Source organism: Lithobates pipiens, unplaced genomic scaffold, assembly GCF_037356315.1.
Source record: "Lithobates pipiens isolate NorthernLeopardFrog02 unplaced genomic scaffold, aLitPip1_a1.2 Scaffold_3, whole genome shotgun sequence".
Taxonomy (NCBI): domain Eukaryota; kingdom Metazoa; phylum Chordata; class Amphibia; order Anura; family Ranidae; genus Lithobates; species Lithobates pipiens.
The window spans coordinates 18,410,695-18,432,604 of record NW_027507790.1 but is presented as its reverse complement, the minus strand read 5'-3'; the positions used below and the strand labels follow the sequence as shown (position 1 = coordinate 18,432,604).

Sequence of the window (21,910 nt, the reverse complement as noted above, 5' to 3'; positions counted from 1 at the left end):
CATCCTCTTAACCTCTCACTCCTCAAACGCTTGGATGGTTTGATTAATCTGGGTATCAAAATGATCTTCCCCTGAGGGTGTGGGAACTTTCCCCGAGAACTGCATTGCGATAACGATAAATGGTTGGCACTACTGGATTCTTACAGAGCCCTTTCACTAGCTTCCCAAACTCAGCTACTAGGGGGAGAGAAATCTTCACAGGATTTGCCTGGCTTTGAGGTGGTGAGCTCTGGGTCTGGTGTAGTGCATCCTGAGCTCTCTGGACTAGAGCTTGATACATCCAGATGAATTAGCAAAGCACTGACATCCACGTTAGTTGGAAGCTGTCTTCTCGCAAGACGTCAGGGACTCCCTTCTTCCACTCTGTCAGGACATAGGTACAATTAGAGCTAAGATCTGTCTTCAGATCCAAAATATATATTCTCTGGGCTAGGCCTGTGACAACCAGTGTTTGACGGAACCGGTCCTCAGTCCAGTCACTGCCAGGGACATTAATCACTACACACAGCTCCACTCGTCCGTTTTCTTCTCCACACCACTGGATTTACGGCAGCGGGGTCCGTCCTGGTGCTGTAGGGGTGCTGTTTTGACAAGTTAATTGCAGAGTAAACTTATCCCAGATGATGTCCCCGCATGTGGAAATAGGTAACTCTGATATGGAACATTATAATACAACATCACAAGCAAATGATAAATAGCACGATTCACCTAACTTGAAGGGCTTAAATGTGGCCTATGTGCTTAGGCATAAAGGGGGAACAGAAACAGCTTGTTACTGGCCAGCCTGCCTCTATAAGATCCTGAGCCCTCAGGTGCTGAGGGTATATATGCTGTACAAAATTCGAACCGTGTCAGCTTGTATTTTTAAAATCAGGGTTCCCCCTTAACGAGTACAATCGTTAACACTGAGTCCTTGGCTAAGTGAAGAAGAAACGTGGAAGTGCTTGCTGTGGAGATGTCTGGTATCTTCAGGTAGCTTAGGCCCAAGGGGGCTCAAAAATAAGGAACAACGTGCATAATATGTCTCCTGTAGCAGCCTCTGACTAAGAGACAGGGTAAAAATGTCTTCATGCAGTATCTATAGGGGTAATTTTCACAAGATGAACTATCGCCCACTCACCATTTCAGCGACTCCAGGAACCAAACCGACACACGGGACAGGCTCTGTGGGAGTGCCCGACTAGCAACCCGGCAGCAGGAAGGTACAGTGATGTCTGCAGATAGGCACTTGGAGATACCATCGGGTTCCCCTTTGGCAAGATGTTCACAACCGTCCGACCATGACACTAAGGCAGGATCAGCACACAGACACCTCTAGCTGTGGCAGGATGGTCACACCAACACCTGGAGCTGTGGAATGATGGTCACACTAACAGGTGGCAGCAGCCCCTCTCTTCACGTCCAATCCTTCTTTCACGTCCTGGTAATCTTTCTTCTCCCAGGCAGCCTCTCTGTGTAAGATTCCGCCTCTGTCTGTAGGCTGCTGGGGTGTGTAGTTTTCCCCCTTTGGATTACAGTGGGGCAGCCTGTGTTAGAGACTACATGTCCCAGAGTTTCTTGCAGCTTCTGCAGTACTGTCTCCTCATATGTTCACTCCCCCTGCCAATGGGGGAAAAAGGGAGGAAGCAGAGTGGGAGGCTGTGTCTGTGAGTGCCTTTCACTCACTACACAGTGAGAGAAGAAGGAGGGGTAATTCCCCTGCAGCTGCTGATAGGCTGTGTGTCCCTGTTAGTCTGCCTGTGCTTATAGGTTTGTATAGGGTGGCAGGGGGAGATAAGGGGCCATGAGCAGGCTGAGCAGCACCTGTTACATCAATTTGGGGCATTCACAGTGGCACATTTTGGAATAACCTAAATTTGGTGCACAAGTCGCTTCCAGATCAAAAAGTGTTGCATATGCTTCATGAATTAATGCCAGAAAAGTGGAGCAGCCGCTTTATTAAATTCCTCCCACAGTTTATACCTGGCTGTAAAATTATGATTATCAAGCAATAAGCATACAACTTTATATCAATACCTTTTATGGTGGATACAGGGGAAAAAACAATGTGTGTTCTATTCAAAGTGGAACATGATACTGTACAGGTTAGGATAAGGTACCTGCTATATTAGCCAATAATACCACTAATTATGAGGCTTTATCAATGCAAGAAGCCTACACAAAGTTATCATACAGGCAGCTAATACATGGTATATGACATCCCTGGAAATATCTGTAGGTTTACTGAGCTGGATGTTGCATTGCTGGTATAAACTTACAGATCAAAAGGAAGGGGGAATCTCATTGTTTTCCGAACAGAGGCAAGTAACTATTTACAAATAAAAAACCTTGAGTTATGTAAATAGGAGGGTTTTAGAACTGCAGGAGCTTCAGGATTTTCACAGGTCCCCTGTGTGGAGACAAGCACTGAGAACTGATGTACTGGCAAATGCCCTTGCAATGAGATATGTACTGCTAATCATATTCCTTGCATATTACAGTATGAAATTCCGAAACTATGTATAATGTAGGGCACACCTGCCATTTACATAAAGTGTAGGCAGCAGATCCTACTAAATGGGTCATTTACTTAGGCATGTACTTGAAGCATATAACTCTATAACTACTTTAAAACAGCAGCAAATTACACTAGAGAATGCTGCAACATCTAGAGAATCGGCCCTGCCCCTCACAAGATTTGATTGACAGCAGCAAGAGCCAATGGCTCCTGCTGCTATCTCAGAGCCTGTGAGGAAAGATTGAGACCAATGCAGCTGCAGACGGGCACAGCGCTGGATCGAGATAGGACTCAGGTAAGTATAAAGGGAGGTGAGCGAGCGGTACAACTAGTGGGACATTTTTTACCTCAATGCAGGGAATGCATTAAGGTAAAACAATATCTTGTCTACTTTAACATCAATGTATTGGACACTTTGTGCTCTTAATTGCTTGGGGACTGCTTTAGCCATACAGTCTAATGAGCATTTTTACAAGCATCAAGCGTATCTAATACGTGGCTTACCTAGCAAGGAGGCAAGGATCGGCCCTTCCACTGGATCCACTAAAAGTGCTTCTTTTTCATAATATTTGCTGTGAAACAAATTGAAGACACCAGTTAAAATCCATGTCCGATAATATTTCAGTTAACCAAAAGCTGCACAACTGACCATCGCACATCCTTCAATAGCATTAAAATGTTTTTCCACTTTTACAGCCATAACACCTACTTTAGATTTGTTACACGTCCCCATTCACATAGCAAACGTTAATTCAAATTTGCAGCTTACCTTTTTAGGTGCTCTCTTCTTGCAGGAAAATCCTGCATGGTTCTCTTTGTTTATGAGGGGGCAGGGCAGCTGCGTTTGTCCTAATTAACTCTGTCTGTACTGTGCAGGCAGATCTTTCTTATCAATTGTAACTAGATTTGAACACTATCTGTCCTAACAAAGGGTTAAAGGTGTAGAAGGACAGAATTAGCATAGACTTATTCAAAAAACCTTGCAGTCAACCATTAGACCTTCTCCTGAAAAACACCTAACAGGTTAAAAAAAAAGAAGCTGTTTGAATGGAAACCTGTAAACATGCAATATAGTGGGGTATTATAATATTTGACTGCAAAACTGTAAATACGCTTTAAACTACCCATCTATTTAAAGTGTCAAAAATCCTGTCTGTCACTGAAGATTACCAAGAAAATTATTAAATGATGGCATGCTAAGTCTGTAAGTGAATCCAAGCAGGCAAACATACTAGAAAATGCATGAAATGTAAGCCCCTGTGCTAACCTGGAACAAGCACGTAGTCAGAAGTAAAACCCAGCTTCTTACAAAAGTATTGGATAGAATCAGAAACAGTTTTCATTGGGGAGATTTCTCTTCACAATTTATCCTGAAGACACTAAATAAGGAGAACAAGACTCACCAGGATTGAAGAAGGGCTCAGACAGCAATAAAAACATGAATGACTTTCTAAAATTTCACCAAAAGTTTAACGCCTCATTTCATGCACAGCTCCCCTGAACACCTTTTCTCCTGGCAGGAGGAATTATACTTAAAAAAAGGGCCTAAATCTGCATTGTGCACAAGCCCTTAGGCACACCAAGCATTTGCGCATTAATGGATTCCATTGCCCTTGGAATGAATGAATGAATTCTCAAGTGATAAACAACCTAGTGTTTAAGCACATCAAGCGTTTTCTTCGGCCCAAAAGCCCCTCTACTGAATGTGCTTCTAATGGATTCTATTTCAGTCTGTAAATGTTCCTGTTGTAATATGTCTGTAAACTCCTAGGTGTACAGTATATGGACACATAGGCTAACAAAGGTGCCTTTACAGGCAGAAAAAATGTCATACACCTGCAAAAGCGGCATTTTTTAAAGCCCAGTGTGCATGAGCCCTAAACAGCAGCATTCTTGATCTTGTACCTCCTATAATATAAATCTTTATGATAACACAAATACATTACTGCTTGTGTTTTATCTGTAGACACTATAATGTCTTCACGGAAGTGAAAGCACTAGCCCCTCCAACAAGTGGTAAACATTTTTCTACAGCCATTTATTTCACCTGTGTATATTTGGTATTGTCATAGAAAGGACCCCACAGGTTTTGATGGGCGATTCACCTGTGGAGTCTCTTTTTACTGTTTAAGATTTATTATATTCTTGAACTTTCTTGTCCCGATGTGAGTATTCATGAGCCTGCTATGGTCTCACATCCTCCCTCATTGTTTGCCTACACTAAGTGGTAAATATTTAACCTAAATAGAAGGAGTCCATCCAACTATCTTACCCTTCTGAAGTCTACAAAAAATTAAAAAAATATATAAAACCAAAAAGAATAAGTGCATCCGAACAGACAGCCATGTAATCTTTAAGAAAGGCCACTACATTTTTTTTTTTTTACCATGGTTTAACCAACCCCATTAAAAAAAGTCCATCATTCTTCCCCTAGGACACAAAGTGACAGCTGTTTTTTTTTGTATACTGTATGCACAGAGGTGATGTGAAGTGTACTCATAACTAGGAATAGCAGGCTACTTCAACAGAACACATCCACAGAACACATTGAGTTCACTGTAATCATAAATTAACCACTTACCACCGGGTGGGCGCTCTCTCCTTCTGAGTGGACACAGTGCATCTTAGATTGGCAGGAGGACTCTGTGATCCTGATCACATGACGGCCGTGTCCAATCACAGCCGTAATGTGATGTAAACAAAGAGCCAGTTGCTAGGCAATCGGCTCTCCTCTCCTCACATGGAAGTTGTCGGTGAGGAGAGGAGAGCAGATCTAGGCATCCGGCTGGTGATCAGTGAGTATGAGCTGTTTTTTACAGCTTTTTACTCACTGATCACCAGTCTAGTGTCACCACACATGTAAAACGCACAAAGTAAACACACATGTTCCAAAACACATGGCCACAAAACACACGTCCACACATAGTAATGATCCCCAAAACACATGTCGCCCACATATATAACAGTAAAATCGCATGTCCCAATGATCATTTGTACACATATGTCCGTGATCACCTGCGCATATCTGTACATGATCATTTGCGTACGTATGTCCGTGATCACACAAACCAATTATACACTTAACGGGATTTTTTTACCAAAAAAATGTAACAGAAAACATTTTGGCTTAAATTTATGACAAACTTAGATTTTATTGGATTTCTTTTAAAATAAAGAAAATATAGTTTGTTTCCAAATTTCTCTTTTTTCGCTTATATCGCAAAAAATAAAAAACTGAGTCGTGAATAAATACCACCAAAAGGAAGCTCTATTTGTGCGAACAAAATGGGTGCAGTGCAGCAATTCTTATTGAAAATGCGAGAGCGCTGAAAATTGGTCTGGGAAGGAAGGGGGTGAAAGTGCCCAGTATTGATGTGGTTAAAGTGTTTGTAACCTTAAACATTTATGCCACCGCCTGTTGGCAGAGACACAGACACAAAGAACTGACAAGCTGGGGGGGGGGGGGGCAGGAGGAGAGCTGCGGAATAATGGAGGCACATAAACTGACCACGGCAATCAGGACTAAGCAGCCCTGATTATCGTAGTCAGCACACAGAGGGGTGGCAGGATCAGCCAGATTTTTACATTTTAGAAAGGGGCAGATTAGACAGCACAAGCACTGTGCTGTTTAATCTGCCATAAGGGAATAGGAGCTCTTTTCTTTTTCTAGGGTTACAACCATTTTCACTGAGATTTCTCGAATCTCTTAGCAGCTCACTTCCACGCAAGTGAAAGCACAGCCCCCATTACCAATATAACCCATAAATAGGATGCCTACCAACATCCTTACCTGGAGTCCATGGTGACTTTCATACCAATAGCCAAAAAGTCCCAATCTAAGCCACTTAAGGGACTACAAGAGAGTCAAAATATATAACCAAAAAGACCAATATTAGGTACATCCAAACATAGACATTTCAGACAGTCATTTAATCTTTAGGCCATTTAATATAAAAATTCCATATATTCCCTGCCATTTCAGCAGATGACCTTGCTGTCCAGATAGACTGGGTCTAAGGAGGTATGTCAATGAATAAAGCCACATTTGAAACAAAACAGGGCTGCCCAATGAACTTGCAGTTTAACCACTTCAGGACCGCCGTATTGCCAATGTACGTCAACACAATGGCACAGGCAGGCACAATCACGTAGATGTACGTGCCTGCCTTCCAGCGGGTGGGGGGTCCGATCGGACCCCCTCCCGCTGGATACGACGGTCCGGTTCGGTCCAGGAGCGCTCCGTGATGAGGGGATGGCCGTTGGTTTTCGGCCACCCCCTCTGGATCGCTCCTGGCCAATGAGAAGCTTCCTCCCACTGTGCATTGTTTACACAGGAAGGAGGAAGTGATGTCATTCTCCTCGGGGCGGTCTTTTTGACCGGACTACGAGGAGAAGACTAATAGTAAGTGTGCACCAACACTACACTGACATGTAGGTACACACAGGCACACAAATGTATTTTGGGGTGTCATTTCACATATGCCCATAGCATGTGTGAGCAATATATCATTTAGTGACAACTTTGTGCAAAAAAAAAAAAGTTTGTAATATTCCCGCAACTTGTGGCAAAATATAAAATATTCCATGGACTCAACATGCCTCTCAGTAAATAGCTTGGGGTGTCTACTTTCCAAAATGGGGTCATTTTGGGGGGTTTTGTGCTATTTTGGCATTTTATGGCCTTCGAAACTGTGATAGGTAGTGAGGAGTTAAATCAAAAATTTGCACCCTTAGAAATCCTGAAGGTGGTGATTGGTTTTCGGGGTGCCGTGCGCGACTAGACTCCCAAAAAGTCCCACACATGTGGTATCCCCATACTCGGGAGAAGTAGCGGAATATATTTTGGGGTGCAATTCCACATATAACCATGGCATGTGTGAGCAATATATCATTTAGTGACAACTTTTTGTAAAAATTTTTTTTTTTTTTTTTTTTTTTGTCATTATTCAATCCTTTAGGACAAAAAAAATAAATATTCAATGGGCTCAACATACCCATCAGCAATTTCCTTGGGGTGTCTACTTTCCAAAATGGGGTCATTTGGGGGGGATTTGTACTGCCCTGCCATTTTAGCACCTCAAGAAATGAGATCGGCAGTCATAAATTAAATGCTGTGTAAATTCCAGAAAATGTACTCTAGTTTGTAGACGCTATAACTTTTGCGCAAACCAAAAAATATACACTTATTGACATTTTTTTTACTAAAGACATGTGGCTGAATAAATTTTGCCCTCAATGTATGACTAAAATTTAGTTTATTCGATTTTTCTTATAACAAAAAGAAGAAAATATCTTTTTTTTTCAAAATTTTCGCTCTTTTTCCATTTATATCGCAAAAAAAAAAAATCGCAGAGGCAATCAAATACCATCAAAAGAAAGCTCTATTTGTGGGAAGAAAAGGACGCAAATTTCGTTTGGGTGCAATATTGCATGACCGCGCAATTACCAGTTAAAGCAGCGCAGTGCGAAATTGCAAAAAGACCTCTGGTCCTTAAGGTGTTTATTGGTCCGGAGCTGAAGTGGTTAAACAAAGCTGGTTTCATCTTTTATTAGTAGTGTTAATGGTCACCAGTGGGGGTTAAAAGGCATGTATAATCCAATACAGAGGCAGTGCATGGTGGCTGTTATCACAAGTATCGAGTGCATTTCATATTTCATTTGCCATTTATGAATACAACAAACTCTGTGGATGTGTTTTGTTGAAGTAGCCTGGTATTCCTACTTTTAGGAGTGCACTGTACATCTCCATTTTGTCTATACAAAAAAAACGGACATTTCAACTATTATGCAGCTGTTACTCACGGTATATACTGGATGACAATAGGCCCTCATCAAATGCTATTTTAAATAATTATTATATAATTGAATGAAAATTTTATATGGAATTTTCAATAAATGGCCTTAAAGATTACATCAGTGGTCATCAACCCTGTCCTCAGGGCCCACTAACAGGCCAGGTTTTATGTATTAGCATGAGGAGATGCAGACTAGAATACTGCAATCACTGAGCAGCAAATGATATCACCTCTGATGTATTTCAGTTATCTTGCAAACCTGGCCTGTTAGTGGGCCCCCCGAGGACAGGGTTGATGACCACTGGATTACACGACTGTCTGATTGGGTATATTTATTGTTCTTTTCAGCTATATATTTTTGTTATACTTTGAAGTCTCATTACTGGTGTAGATAAGGATTTTTTGGCTTAAGTGGTAAAATATCACAACAGCAAGTTATTGAAGTCACCCGTATTCGCTTTGCCTAACTTGCTGACCCTAAGCTAATTAACCTAAACTGGAAGATATTATAACTCAAAGCTATGAGATATTATAATTCATTGTTGGTTCTATTAGAAATATATTGGCGAGTATGAAATAAAATTCAAACCTGGGATATTATATTTTATAACAGGGGAATATTTTAGATCAATGTTTGTTTTACTATAAATCACTGCAGAGCAGAGGGACATTGTACTTCATGTGTAAATGGTCTTATAGTGTATTATTGAGCAGGAAGATAGTATAATACATAGCTGGTCCTATTAAAATTCAACACAAAAAAAGTATTATATTTAACTGCTAATCCTGTAAATACAGTCAGACAGCAGCAGGAGGAGGAGTTTTAGCCTGGCCACAATAGATGTGACATGAGGCACACTTTAAACAATGTCCAATTACCCACACCCACTTTTAGCTGTAACACTCTGCTGTAATCCATAGAGGCAGATTCTCTTGCACTCCAACCAGTCCTGGTATGATTTTATAAGTTATAGACAATAGGCTATGGGCAAGTTATAGGCAGTAACGATCACTTTGAGCAGCCCTAGTTAGGTTGTTTACCTCAAAGGTCCAGAAAAAGCTGTCCCGTTACACAGTGTTTGTTTTGCCAACAGTATTATACTACAGAACCAACCAGTAAAAGCACCAATTGCAAAAATTCAATGAATGCAACTGAACCAACCTGTTTTGTTTCCATGGAGATAACAAAATTATTACTCTGTCACAACTGTATTCAGTTTGGTCAGACATGTTTGAAATTTTGAGAATGTCAACCATAAGTGTCTAATGTTTATTAATCTAACTAAAAAGGTATATTTAAAAATTAGAAAAAAAAAATTAGATACTGATTTTCTCAACATTTTAAAAATTGTCACTTACCTACAGTTCTCCACTAGGTAAAGAACAATTTTATCTAACACTTTTTCAATTAAAGCTGTACGAATCCATAGATGCTTGATAGCTTGTGGGGACAGATTTGGAAGCCTCTGCGCCTTCCTCACACTCTCCTGGATACCTTGCATCTGATTCTTTCTGTGGATAAATATTAGGACATAACTCTGAGAATTATAACATAAATGAAACAGTTAGTAGTAGACATCAGAGCAAAAGTAGAAGCATAGGAAGGGTATTGAAGGGAGCTCATATTCATATTCCAACACCATCTCTTACAAAATCAGACCAATAACCCAGTAGAGGAGAATGTCAGGGGTAAGCCTCAGGCCGCGTACACACGGGCGGACTGTTCGCCCAACTTTGTCTGCTGAACAGTGTTTGGGCGGACAGTCCGCTCGTGTGTGGGCTTTCAGCGGACAGTTTCAGCGGACAGTTGGACGGAAAAGGTTTTTCGGAATTTCCGAAAAACTGTCCGCTGAAACCTTGTTTCAGCGAACAGCCCGCTCGTGTGTAGGCTTGTTCGTCAAACAAAGTTGCGCGCATGCTCAGAAAGGATTTTCACGCCGAAAGCTATAATGCAGTGTATAGGACGTCGTATTTTTCGTCCCGTCGTACGTGCTGTTCACGTCATCGCGCACGGTTTCAGCAAACTGTTCGTTCGTCGTGTGTGGGCATGTCCGTCCATGCTAATTTTGAGCGGACTGTTTGCTGAAACTGTTGGACGGACAAAGTTGGGCGAACAGTCCGCGCGTGTGTACGCGGCCTCACTGTAAAGCATTCTGTGAAAAGCCTGGCTCAGCTGACTAATTTTGACATTTTTCTCTGTTTTTCCTAGTTCAAAAGAAACTGTCAAACATGATGTGTTCATAATCACTAATAAAATCATGCTGCCTGAGCAAGTCAGAGGCCAGCTACAAATTTATAAGCTGTTTAAGTTTAGCAAATGCTGAACTGAAGGAAAATATTACATATTAATGCAGCTCTGCATACATTATTATATAATTGAATGTAATTTTTTTTTTAAATGCAAGCAGCGAAAAAACCTGAATTTGGCTTGGTAAGCCCTGTATTCCTTGTACAGAAGAGCTCAGACCTTTAGAGGAGGAGCTACAGGGAGGCTAAAAAGATGTGCTTCCACTTTAAATGTAGTAGAAAACTAATTAGGAAATAGCAGTCTTAAAAGTAGATTAAATAGCTGAGATTTTTCAATTAATTACATACATATGCGTAAGCCGGCTTTGTCTTCAATGTAAGTGCAAACAAAACACGTAACAGCATCTTTTCAATTCTTGACACACAAGATAGGTGCTTTACTTCAGCACAGATTTATTGCACAGCACATAGGGTTCGCCGACCAGGAGTCCAAGACATGCAAGTCCATCAACCATCCAGGCTACAAGCAGTTCTCTTATTTTTGCACACCGCCATCTGAGATCAATTGTTTAATAGGCAGGGCTGTAGGGAGAGCATCTGACCTCCCAAATTAATCCCCTCTTAGCCCTACGACAGGCTGACGCTTCACAATCGCGCCTTCCCCTGTTTGGGCCTAGCGATCTGAAAACAACTCCTGTGTGATAACATCGGATGAGGTACTTCTCCGCAGAGACCATATCTTGTCCGGCGTCTCTGCACTAAGAATCCAAGGATTGACAATCGCCGATGGCTTGGTTCTCTCTCCTCCCCGAACAGAGAGCTGCTGCCTGTCAGTCAGAAGCTCTCCTGCTCTACTCCTCCACGCTCACTGGAGCGCTGAGCTGTGGAGGGGCAGGGAGCGGCCATCTCAGCCTCTCAGTGGCTTGTGAGAGGCTGAGATGGCTATAAGTCCAGGCACCTGGTGGATCCAGACCCCCAGTGGGCATGACTTGGTGCCTGGACTGATATTGGTGACGCCAGCAGAGAGTGGACTTCAGACTGCTCTCTGCTGAAAACGGGTCACAGGAGTCCAAAACGAATTGCACTGCTGTGACCCATAGGAGAAGCCAAGTCAAATAAGCTCAGGCTAGACTTCTCCTTTAACCCCTTGCCGACCAGTGCACAACAATATACGTCGGCACAATGGCGCAGCTGGGCAAATGGGCATACCAGCATGTCCCCTTTAAATAACGGCATTGTGGGATGCGCGTCCACCACATATGCCGTGACTGTGGCCGCCAGTCCTGAAAACTTGATGTTCGCCGGGGGCCTGCGATTGTGTCATGGAGCGGCAGAACGGGGAGATGTAAACAAGGCATTTCCCTGTTCTGCCTAGCAACATGACAGAGATCTACTGCTCCCTGCCATTGGGTAACGTGATTTCTGTCATGTTCCCTGCCAGTGTCATTAGTACAGTAACAGTGCATATTTTTTAGCACTGATCACTATAATGTCACTGGTCCCCAAAAAGTGTCAAACGTGTCAGTTAGGTGTCTGATTTTTACGTCGCAATATCACAGTCCAATATCATAAGTCGCTGATTGCAGCCATTACTAGTAAAAAAAAAAAAAGAAAGAAAGAAAAATATCCCATAGTTTGTAAACGCTTTAACTTTTGTGAAAACCAATCAAAATTTGCTTATTGGAATTTTCTTTTAACAAAAACATGTCGCAGAATACATATAGGTTTACATTGATGAAGAAATTAGATTTTTTCAATTTTATACTTGATATGTTTTATAGCAGAAAGTAAAAAATTATGTTTTTTTTCCAAAATGGTCAGTCTTTATTTGTTTATAGCGCAAAAAATAAAAACTGCAGAGGTGATCAAATTGCACCCAAAGAAAGGCTCTATTTGTGAGAAAAAAGGACATCAATTTGATTTGGGTACAGAGTTGCACAACCGTGCAATTGTCAGTTAAAGCAACACAGTGCAGTAAAATGGCCTGAACATGAAGGGGGTAAAACCTTTGGGGGCTGAAGAGGTTAATAGGCAAGATTGTAGGGGAAATATCTGCACACCAAATAAGCCCGCTCTTAACGATTTATGAGTGTTTTTGAATACACACACACACACACACACACACACCTATATTCTGTGTATTTAGCTGTTTACATAATAATATACAAATTTATAATGATCTTTGTATTGACATACTAGAACATTTTCAGTTGTAATAAATGACTTACTTGCTTTCAAGTAGCTGTTCCAGCTCCTGCACCTTTCTGCTAAGTTCTTCTGCAAGTGGAAAGGTCTTCCCCACTTTCATAAATAAAGCTGCAATTTTATTGCTGCGTAAGAAGCCAGCAGCCCTACGCTTCAATCCATGCAGTACACATGCTTCAACCGCAGCTGCAAGAAACCAAACGCATGTCTAAATATCATGCATTAGCAGAGAATATAATTCATGCAGTATACATACCTTAGCTGCTGTGAGAAAGGAATAACATGTTTTTCAATAATATACAGCACATTCAATTCTAAGAAGCAGAATAAAATGTTGTTTGTACCCCAGCTTCTATGCATTTTCTATACACGTGTTTTGTCATTACTGTTCATGCTTTGAAGCATTTTGTGTTCTCTGTATCTGCAGCTTCATTTTATATTAAGCAAAGGAAATGAGCAATTAAACAGAATTCTGCTTATGTTTAAACATGTATAACCATATGCTGAGTTCCTTTATAAACACAGACGGTTTTCTAAAAATGTATTGCTATACCTTAAGCAGATGCTGACACCCACACCTTAGGAGAAAAGGAAGTACTGCAATGAATCAGAGCAAATAGCTTTGTTATGAATCATTCATAAATCTTTATTACTGTTTGCGATATATAGCATGGGAAAGACGCAAGTGTTTGGTTGAATGAAGGCTGAAAACGTAAGAAACATTCAGAGGCTTTTCACCACAGAAGCAAATCAAGCATTAAAGTGAAAATAAAACTGTAGTCCAAAAAAATAAAAATAAAGTCTGCTAACATAACTAAGTAATCTGTGTTCCTTCAAAAGGCATAGGCAATGTCCAAAAACAATATGAAGTTTCCTACAATAATTTTAATCAATCAGTGTTCCTTCAAATGGCTCAGTATAAAAGCACTTGCATAAATATGTATTTATGATATTAATGATCAGGGTGGCTATGTTTGCTTTCCATGGTCTCACTGCATGTTGGAATTGTACGCCAACTCAGTGCATAGGACACAGAAATTAGAAATGTAAAAAATGTCTGTGGCTCTAGGACATTGTGGAGTATTGGCTTTTGTTTTTGCATAGATCGCTTAGGCCGCGTACACACGGGCGGACTGTTCGTCCAACTTTGTCCGCTGAACAGTGTTTCAGCGGACAGTCCGCTCGTGTGTGGGCTTCAGCGGACAGTTTCAGCGGACAGTCTGACGAACAAAGTTTTTTGGAAACTTGGTTTGAGCGGACAGTCCGATCATGTGTAGGCTTGTTCGTCAAACTAAGTTCCGCGCATGCTCAGAAAGGATTTACACGCCAAAGGTTGCATTGCAGTGTATAGGACTTCGAATCTCTCGTCCCGTCGTACGTGCCGTTCACGTCATCGTGCAAGTTTTCAGCGGACTGTTCGTTCGTCGTGTGTGGTCAAGTCCGCTCATGCAAATTTTGAACGGACTGTTTGTCAAACTGTTTGACGAACCTAGTTGGGCGGACAGTCCGCCCGTGTGTACGCGGCCTTAGTGTCACTTTAAGCATCTACTGCAACAAGTTATAAAGTAACTGGAATGCTGCTATAGATTGCGTTTCAGCCTTTAGTACCCCTGTGCTTCTCAAGGGCCAAGAGTTGACAATTTAGAGTTCTAGGGTGTCTGAAGAGCTAAGTTTAATTTATGGTAAGAACTATTAGATCTACAGTAAGTACTGAATTTGGTGGGGAAAATAAAGCAAACCATTATTACCAATATTAAATTACTCCTATATTTGTAACCTTTTAAATTTATCATTTCATTTCTATCAGTAGTTTAAGCCCTGATGAAGAGGACATGTTGTAGCCCCTGGAAAACATGTTGGCTTGTGACCTTTGTTGTTTTATGGTGAAATACTTTTGGAAGCCTTTTCCATTCATGTGGCACTCTTAGGCTTCATGCACACGAGACGCAGATGCAAATGCTGCTGGACACATGTTGAAACCGGCGTTTAGAAACGCATGTTTTGCCGCGATTTTTACAGCGATTTAGCGGCGTTTTACCGCGTTTGCGTCTAGTTAAGCTAACATCATAGACCCTCCCCAGCTCAAAAAAACAGTATTATTAACTATTTCAGCAATTTTGTGAGACCAGAGTGAGTAGCAGCAGCTGTGAGAGCTGCAGTGTACTTGTATTTAGCGTGTCACTTGCCACGGCACCTGCCACAAGTTGTGGATTGTCCACTTGCCACGTGACTTGCCACATCACCTGCCACGTCACTTGCCACGTCACCTGCCACAAGTTTTGTATTGTCCACTTGCCACGTCACTTGCCACGTCACTTGCCACAAGTTGTGGATTGTCCACTTGCCACGTGACTTGCCACATCACCTGCCACGTCACTTGCCACGTCACCTGCCACAAGTTTTGTATTGTCCACTTGCCACGTCACTTGCCACGTCACTTGCCACAAGTTGTGGATTGTCCACTTGCCACGTGACTTGCCACATCACCTGCCACGTCACTTGCCACGTCACCTGCCACAAGTTTTGGATTGTCCACTTGCCACGTCACTTGCCACAAGTTGGGGATTGTCCACTTGCCACATCACCTGCCACGTCACCTGCCACAAGTTGTGGATTGTCCACTTGCCACGTCACTTGCCACATCACCTGCCACGTCACTTGCCACGAGATGTGGATTGTCCACTTTCCACGTCATCTGCCATGCCACCTGCCACAAGCTGTGGATTGTCCACTTGCCACGTCACCAGCCACATCACCTGCCACAAGTTGTGGATTGTCCACTTGCCACGTGACTTGCCACATCACCTGCCACGTCACTTGCCACATCACCTGCCACAAGTTGTGGATTGTCCAACTGCCACGTCACCTGCCACAAGTTGTGGATTGTCCACTTGCCACGTGACTTGCCACATCACCTGCCACGTCACTTGCCACATCACCTGCCACAAGTTGTGGATTGTCCAACTGCCACATCACCTGCCACAAGTTTTGGATTGTCCACTTGCCACGTCACTTGCCACAAGTTGGGGATTGTCCACTTGCCACATCACCTGCCACGTCACTTGCCACGAGATGTGGATTGTCCACTTGCCACGTGACTTGCCACATCACCTGCCACGTCACTTGCCACGTCACCTGCCACAAGTTTTGGATTGTCCACTTGCCATGTCACTTGCCACGTCACTTGCCACAAGTTGGGGATTGTCCACTTGCCACATCACCTGCCACAAGTTGTGGATTGTCCACTTGCCACGTCACTTGCCACATCACCTGCCACGTCACTTGCCACGAGATGTGGATTGTCCACTTTCCACGTCATCTGCCATGCCACCTGCCACAAGCTGTAGATTGTCCACTTGCCACGTCACCAGCCACATCACCTGCCACAAGTTGTGGATTGTCCACTTGCCACGTGACTTGCCACATCACCTGCCACGTCACTTGCCACATCACCTGCCACAAGTTGTGGATTGTCTACTTGCCACGTCACTTGCCACATCACCTGCCACGTCACTTGCCACGTCACCTGCCACAAGTTGTGGATTGTCCACTTGCCACGTCACCTGCCACAAGTTGTGGATTGTCCACTTGCCACGTCACTTGCCATGTCACCTGCCACAAGTTGGGGATTGTCCACATCACCTGCCACGTCACTTGCCACATCACCTGCCACAAGTTGTGGATTGTCCACTTGCCACGTCACTTGCCACATCACCTGCCACGTCACTTGCCACAAGATATGGATTGTCCACTTTCCATGTCACCTGCCATGCCACCTGCCACAAGTTGTGGATTGTCCACTTGCCACGTCACCAGCCACATCACCTGCCACAAGTTGTGGATTTCCACTTGCCACGTGACTTGCCACATCACCTGCCACATCACTTGCCACATCACCTGTCACAAGTTGTGGATTGTCCACTTGCCACATCACTTGCCACCTGCCATGTCACTTGCCACAAGCTGTGGATTGTCCACTTGCCACGTCACTTGCCACGTCAGCTGCCATGTCACTTGCCACAAGATGTGGATTGTCCACTTGTCACATCACCTGCCACATCACTTGCCATGCCACCTGCCACAAGTTGTGGATTGTCCACTTGCCACGTCACCAGCCACATCACCTGCCACAAGTTGTGGATTTCCACTTGCCACGTGACTTGCCACATCACCTGCCACATCACTTGCCACGTCACCTGTCACAAGTTGTGGATTGTCCACTTGCCACATCACTTGCCACCTGCCATGTCACTTGCCACAAGTTGTGGATTGTCCACTTGCCACGTCACTTGCCACCTGCCATGTCACTTGCCACAAGTTGTGGATTGTCCACTTGCAATTGCAATTGTTTAAAATATTTTTCTAATGGTTTTTCATCATTTGCAATCATTTTTGAGATTTTTAAAGTAAAAAAAAAGGTCACCTTTAAAAACGCATATAAACGCAAACGTGGCTAAACGCGGGTGCCGCGTTTTGCGTCTGAAACTTGGAAATTTTTGCTTCTGAACGCATTATTTTGCTTCTGGAAAAACGAGATTAAACGCAACTGCATAAAAACTGAAAAAAACTAGACTGTGTGCATGGACACATAGGATAACATTGAATGAGTTCAGGGGCAGTTGAAAAAACTGTCCAACTGCATCTGAACGCGCGTTTAACTGCGTCTCGTGTGCATGAGGCCTTAATTTTTCTACATCTTGTAGGTTTTAATTTATGTCTTTGTCCCTTTGGTGGTGGGGGCCATTTCCTTTGACTTCCTGTTTGGGTGATGGGTGTATTACAGAGCATGAATTGAGCTGAATGTTCCCAAAGTGGACACAGACAGCATACAAAATCTGATAAATGTTCTACTCTTGATCATCTTACTTCAAAAAAAAAAAAAAAGCTTTGGAGTTCAGTTTAAGGATTTTGTAATACCACATAATATCGAGGCTATGCAAACACTGGCAATTACATAAATACACAGCATATGGCAATTTTTTGGTAGAAAGAAAATCCTGACATCTGTGTGCCTAAAAAAAGAAATCTTCAACTATTTCACATTTTTGTTGAGTAAGTCCTCTGTAAAGCAATGATAGTTTTATTGTACATATAGAAAAAAAATCTTTGTTTCTGTTTTTTCAAAACCATAATCCAATGGTTTAGCGTCTCACTTCTCCACTTTACAACCAGTGTCAGTTACAGCCAGGCTAATCTATTTAATCAAAGCTGAAACATTTTCAGTACTGCCACTTATAATCAGCCTCTTCAATATATTTTCCACACTGATATCCTCTCAACATACATATGTGCTCTTCCAAGTACAGGTGTATTATTTCTTTTGTACAGTGCCAATAAAGGAAACCTGGCTTTAAAAAAATGAGGGGGATATAATTACTGACTTCCTTCTGAAAATGAGTTGCCTGGCTGTCTCTGGCTTTGATACTCTGCACCAAAAACAGGAAATTGACATGACCTCCAGGAAACAAGGACTAAAAAAAAAAATTTATAATAATTTAGTCATGGAAATCAGCATTATTCATGACAGGTTTGCGTTGTACAGGTTTCCCCAAACCCTTTGTAACGAGGAACATTTTAAAGTTTTGGTATAGCGTGAGAGTGATTCACTCAATAACTAACTAGCTTTCCTAATAAAATATTTTTTTTACTATTTTACAAAACACATAAGAGGCCTTCATTTAATTGTTCTTTTTAAAAAAAAACTCCCTGAATGTGTTTTTTATGATAAGCAGAGAAATGGGCTAATGTGTAAAAAAATATATACATTTTGTATAAAACTATTCTAAATACTTAAAAGGACTTGCTTTTTCTTTATCCTGAATACAGGGGCCCCAGGGATTCCTAGGTTTTGACACATACTGTATTGACAGTGCTATATGGAGAATAAAAAAGTGTGTATATTTCAGATTTCTGGATAATAAACATTTTCCAGTACTGTGCACTCAGTTCAATGGCTGTGAATCACGTATGACAAAAAAATACAAAATTAATTCTATTGACTTAAGAGGAACTTTACCCTTATGATAAAAATTAAAACAGAGATACCTTAAGAATTGTTTAACAACAGCAATCGGCAAAAAATGTTTAACTAATAAATGTAAGATGATTTCAATGCTCCTGTGACTTTTAGTGAAAGTGGAGCAAAGGTCTACTTCAACACTAACTAATCTGCTTCAACAAAAATACTGTAGTATGTTTGTGCTGGTACAGCACTGGATCCCAGAGTGGACGAAAATCAGGAGTCAAATTTTAGGTTTTAGAGGCAGCTCTCAATCAAGGCATCCCAAAGGGACCATGAAGGAGTCTGTAGAACATTCCAAATATGAAAGTACTACAACTGCTTGATCCAGTCCAGTAAGAATTACATTTTTCACAACCTATAGTAAAAAATCCAACACATCTCAGAGGCTAACAGCTTCCCCTTCATCAGGGCTTGAAAATCAATATTTGTAATGGACAATTGAAAAACAACACAAACAGCATTAGATTGGTGTCAAACTGGCTGCCCAGATTTATGGTGCTCCTATCTTTCAGTTATAACACTAACCTATTAACCACTTCTGCGCGAGTGTTTCGTTCTGCACGGATGCATCCTCCCACTCCGGGCTTTTGTGCGCTGCCTTGGGGCCATGCAGCAGTGTAATCTGTGGACACATCTGTGGACACAGCGGATTACCATTCAGGATACTGGTCCACTGTATTTGGCCCTGGTGCCATGTGATTGTGGTTACCAATCACAGTGATCAAATGAAAAGTAGTAAACAATAACTGTCATTCATAAAGCCATTGCTAACGACTATGATCACATGTCAAATTTTAATATTGCATGTGCCGGCAACACTTTATAAGCCCCTACATGTACAGATTTTCTTAGGGATTTTAGAACAATATTGTATATCGTCAAACAACACTTTGCTTAACAGATCTTTTCTTCTCCTCTTCAATTTTACCTCCAGTCTTGAAAAGCTTAAGACCATATAAATTAATAAATTTCAAATACAATTCCTGGTAGTCTTATTATAGAACAAATACTATTTTGGAAACCTGTAGATAGTGAAGCTACTGTATCTGTCCAGCACAGGGTAAACCTGCCTTGCCTGTCCATGTTGCTGGTCCCTAATCAGAATCCAGGCTTCATCTGTCATGGTGTTGGTTTTTCAGGCAGACCTGATCGGACCCTCCAGTCTCTGCTACGGTGTGGTAGATGTCAGCGAACACATGCCCACTGACACCCACCACCATCCGATCCAAGCCTGTCCGCCAGAAACAGACGGATTGTGGTCCTATTACCTATCCGTCTGGTGGATCGGATGGCATCAGATAGAAATGGCAGTTTTTGATTGCCCCATAGAGGAGAGAGGGACTGTGTCCGGAAAAAAAGACCTGTAATTTGCCTGCTCAGCAGGGATCAGCGGAGAGAGCCCCCGCTGTGCAAGTGGATTCCGCTTAGCAGAGAAGCCCGTGTGAATGGGGTCTAAGAATTTCCTGGTGATAGCTTGAATTCCCACTGCCTTGTAACCAAACAGCACTGTGGAATGGATGACAAAGTGGCCTAGGCAAAAAAGCAACTGCCAACATATAAACAGTACATACATAAACACACACACACACAATTTAACTTCCAAAATATAATTTGATGTTATTAAAAGCACCTGCCAGTGTTTTACTTGCAACACTTCAGGACAGAATAATTGCTTTCACACCCAAGGTCATGTGGTACATTTGAGCATGCTAAGAGTAAAAAGCAGCTCATACCTCTCATTATCACATCTCATGCATTTAATTGCTTGGTTTGTTTCCTGCCTCCTCTAATATTTCCAGTGCTTCAGCAAATCCCATCAGCAAACAGGATTAGCTGTGCAGATGCTGTACTGTTTAACAAGGCATGGAAATGTTTTCATTTGCAGTGTTTTCCAGTAGGAATCACTATAACATCGGATGGGGGATTAGGCATGGTTTTATTTTTGTACCTGGCTTACAACTTTTAACCTCTTAAGGTGCAAACACTGGTGCATGGTTCTGAATATATATTTCTTTACCAATAAAGGTTTTTCCATTATGACGTTATAACATCATCCTGAATTCAAATGTACATGCTAATTAATGATCTACTAAATACAAAATTATATTTGTTATAAACCAAACACATGTAAGCAGAAATTTCCCCAATAATGTACCCAGGCTCATTTTAGACATTTTCCTTATCTGATAGGGCAAAGAGCTATATGCGCAGTATGCAATATTATTGGAAACCGCTAGAATATAAACTTAATTGATCTTAATACAGTTGAAGCTGAACTCTAATCAAGCAGCTAAATACATATTGGAATACTGGCATTTTCTGAGTGTACTAGGAATCACAGTATTTCATAGTCATGATCATGGGTTATATTGCCACCTACAGGAGGTATGGACACCAAGCACAAAAACCTGACCCCTCTCTCTTCCAAATCACTCAGTTGTAGCAAGCTGTATGAAAGACACCAATTATAATAACTATCGCAAGAGGGAGGGAGCTGTTAACAATAACAAATGATTATTATCATGTAAACAGAAAGTGCAACATTCTTCAACCAAATTCCAGGCAACCTTGGTTCCTTTTCAGAGAAGGCAGCTTTTATTAGATCCCAGCAACAGATAAGTTCAGCAGAGTATTTGCAAATTAACAGAACAATGGAAGCCTTAATAGTCCCTTTCAGAATACCATGTTCTGCTGTTCCTACAGATAGGACATAGACAAGCCCACATCCAGCATTTACTGTATGTCCATATGTATCTTTGTTACAAGATCATGCATTGATATACTCTAGGCCATTCCATCCACCATCCTCGCATTCCTAGCATTCAAATCTTCCCTCAGTTCATATTTTACCTACTCCTTATCCACTAGAATGTAGAGAAAGCAGAATGGTTGATCATATAAAACACTTTTGATGTTATTGTTGAAAAGAAAGCTCTTTGGGCTGTGACAGCTGCATACACAGGTTTACCTTTGAAATTTGTAAGATCACGTACATGTACGTCATCCAGCCTGTCCTGGGTTAGGGAAGCGCAGCATACCACTCCTGTGACCTCTGTGTCCACAGTACACAGCAGATTCTGGATCCTGGTACCCATGGCCCTGTGATCAAGTAATCGCTATGAGATCACATGATCACAATGTCAA

At 41.9% G+C, this 21,910-nt stretch overlaps 1 protein-coding gene across 2 annotated transcripts in view; it reads right to left on the bottom strand.

Annotated features, from left to right (window-relative positions):
- SGSM1 (small G protein signaling modulator 1) overlaps positions 1-21,910 on the bottom strand; it is a 364,300-nt gene that overhangs the window by 185,192 nt on the left and 157,198 nt on the right. For both annotated transcript variants that reach the window (XM_077461348.1, XM_077461349.1), the window contains exons 4-6: positions 12,768-12,930; positions 9,652-9,804; positions 3,002-3,069 (exon numbers count right to left, since the gene is read on the bottom strand). In XM_077461348.1, the coding sequence (XP_077317474.1) occupies positions 3,002-3,069; positions 9,652-9,804; positions 12,768-12,930 (384 nt within the window). The remainder of the gene's footprint in view (positions 1-3,001; positions 3,070-9,651; positions 9,805-12,767; positions 12,931-21,910) is intronic.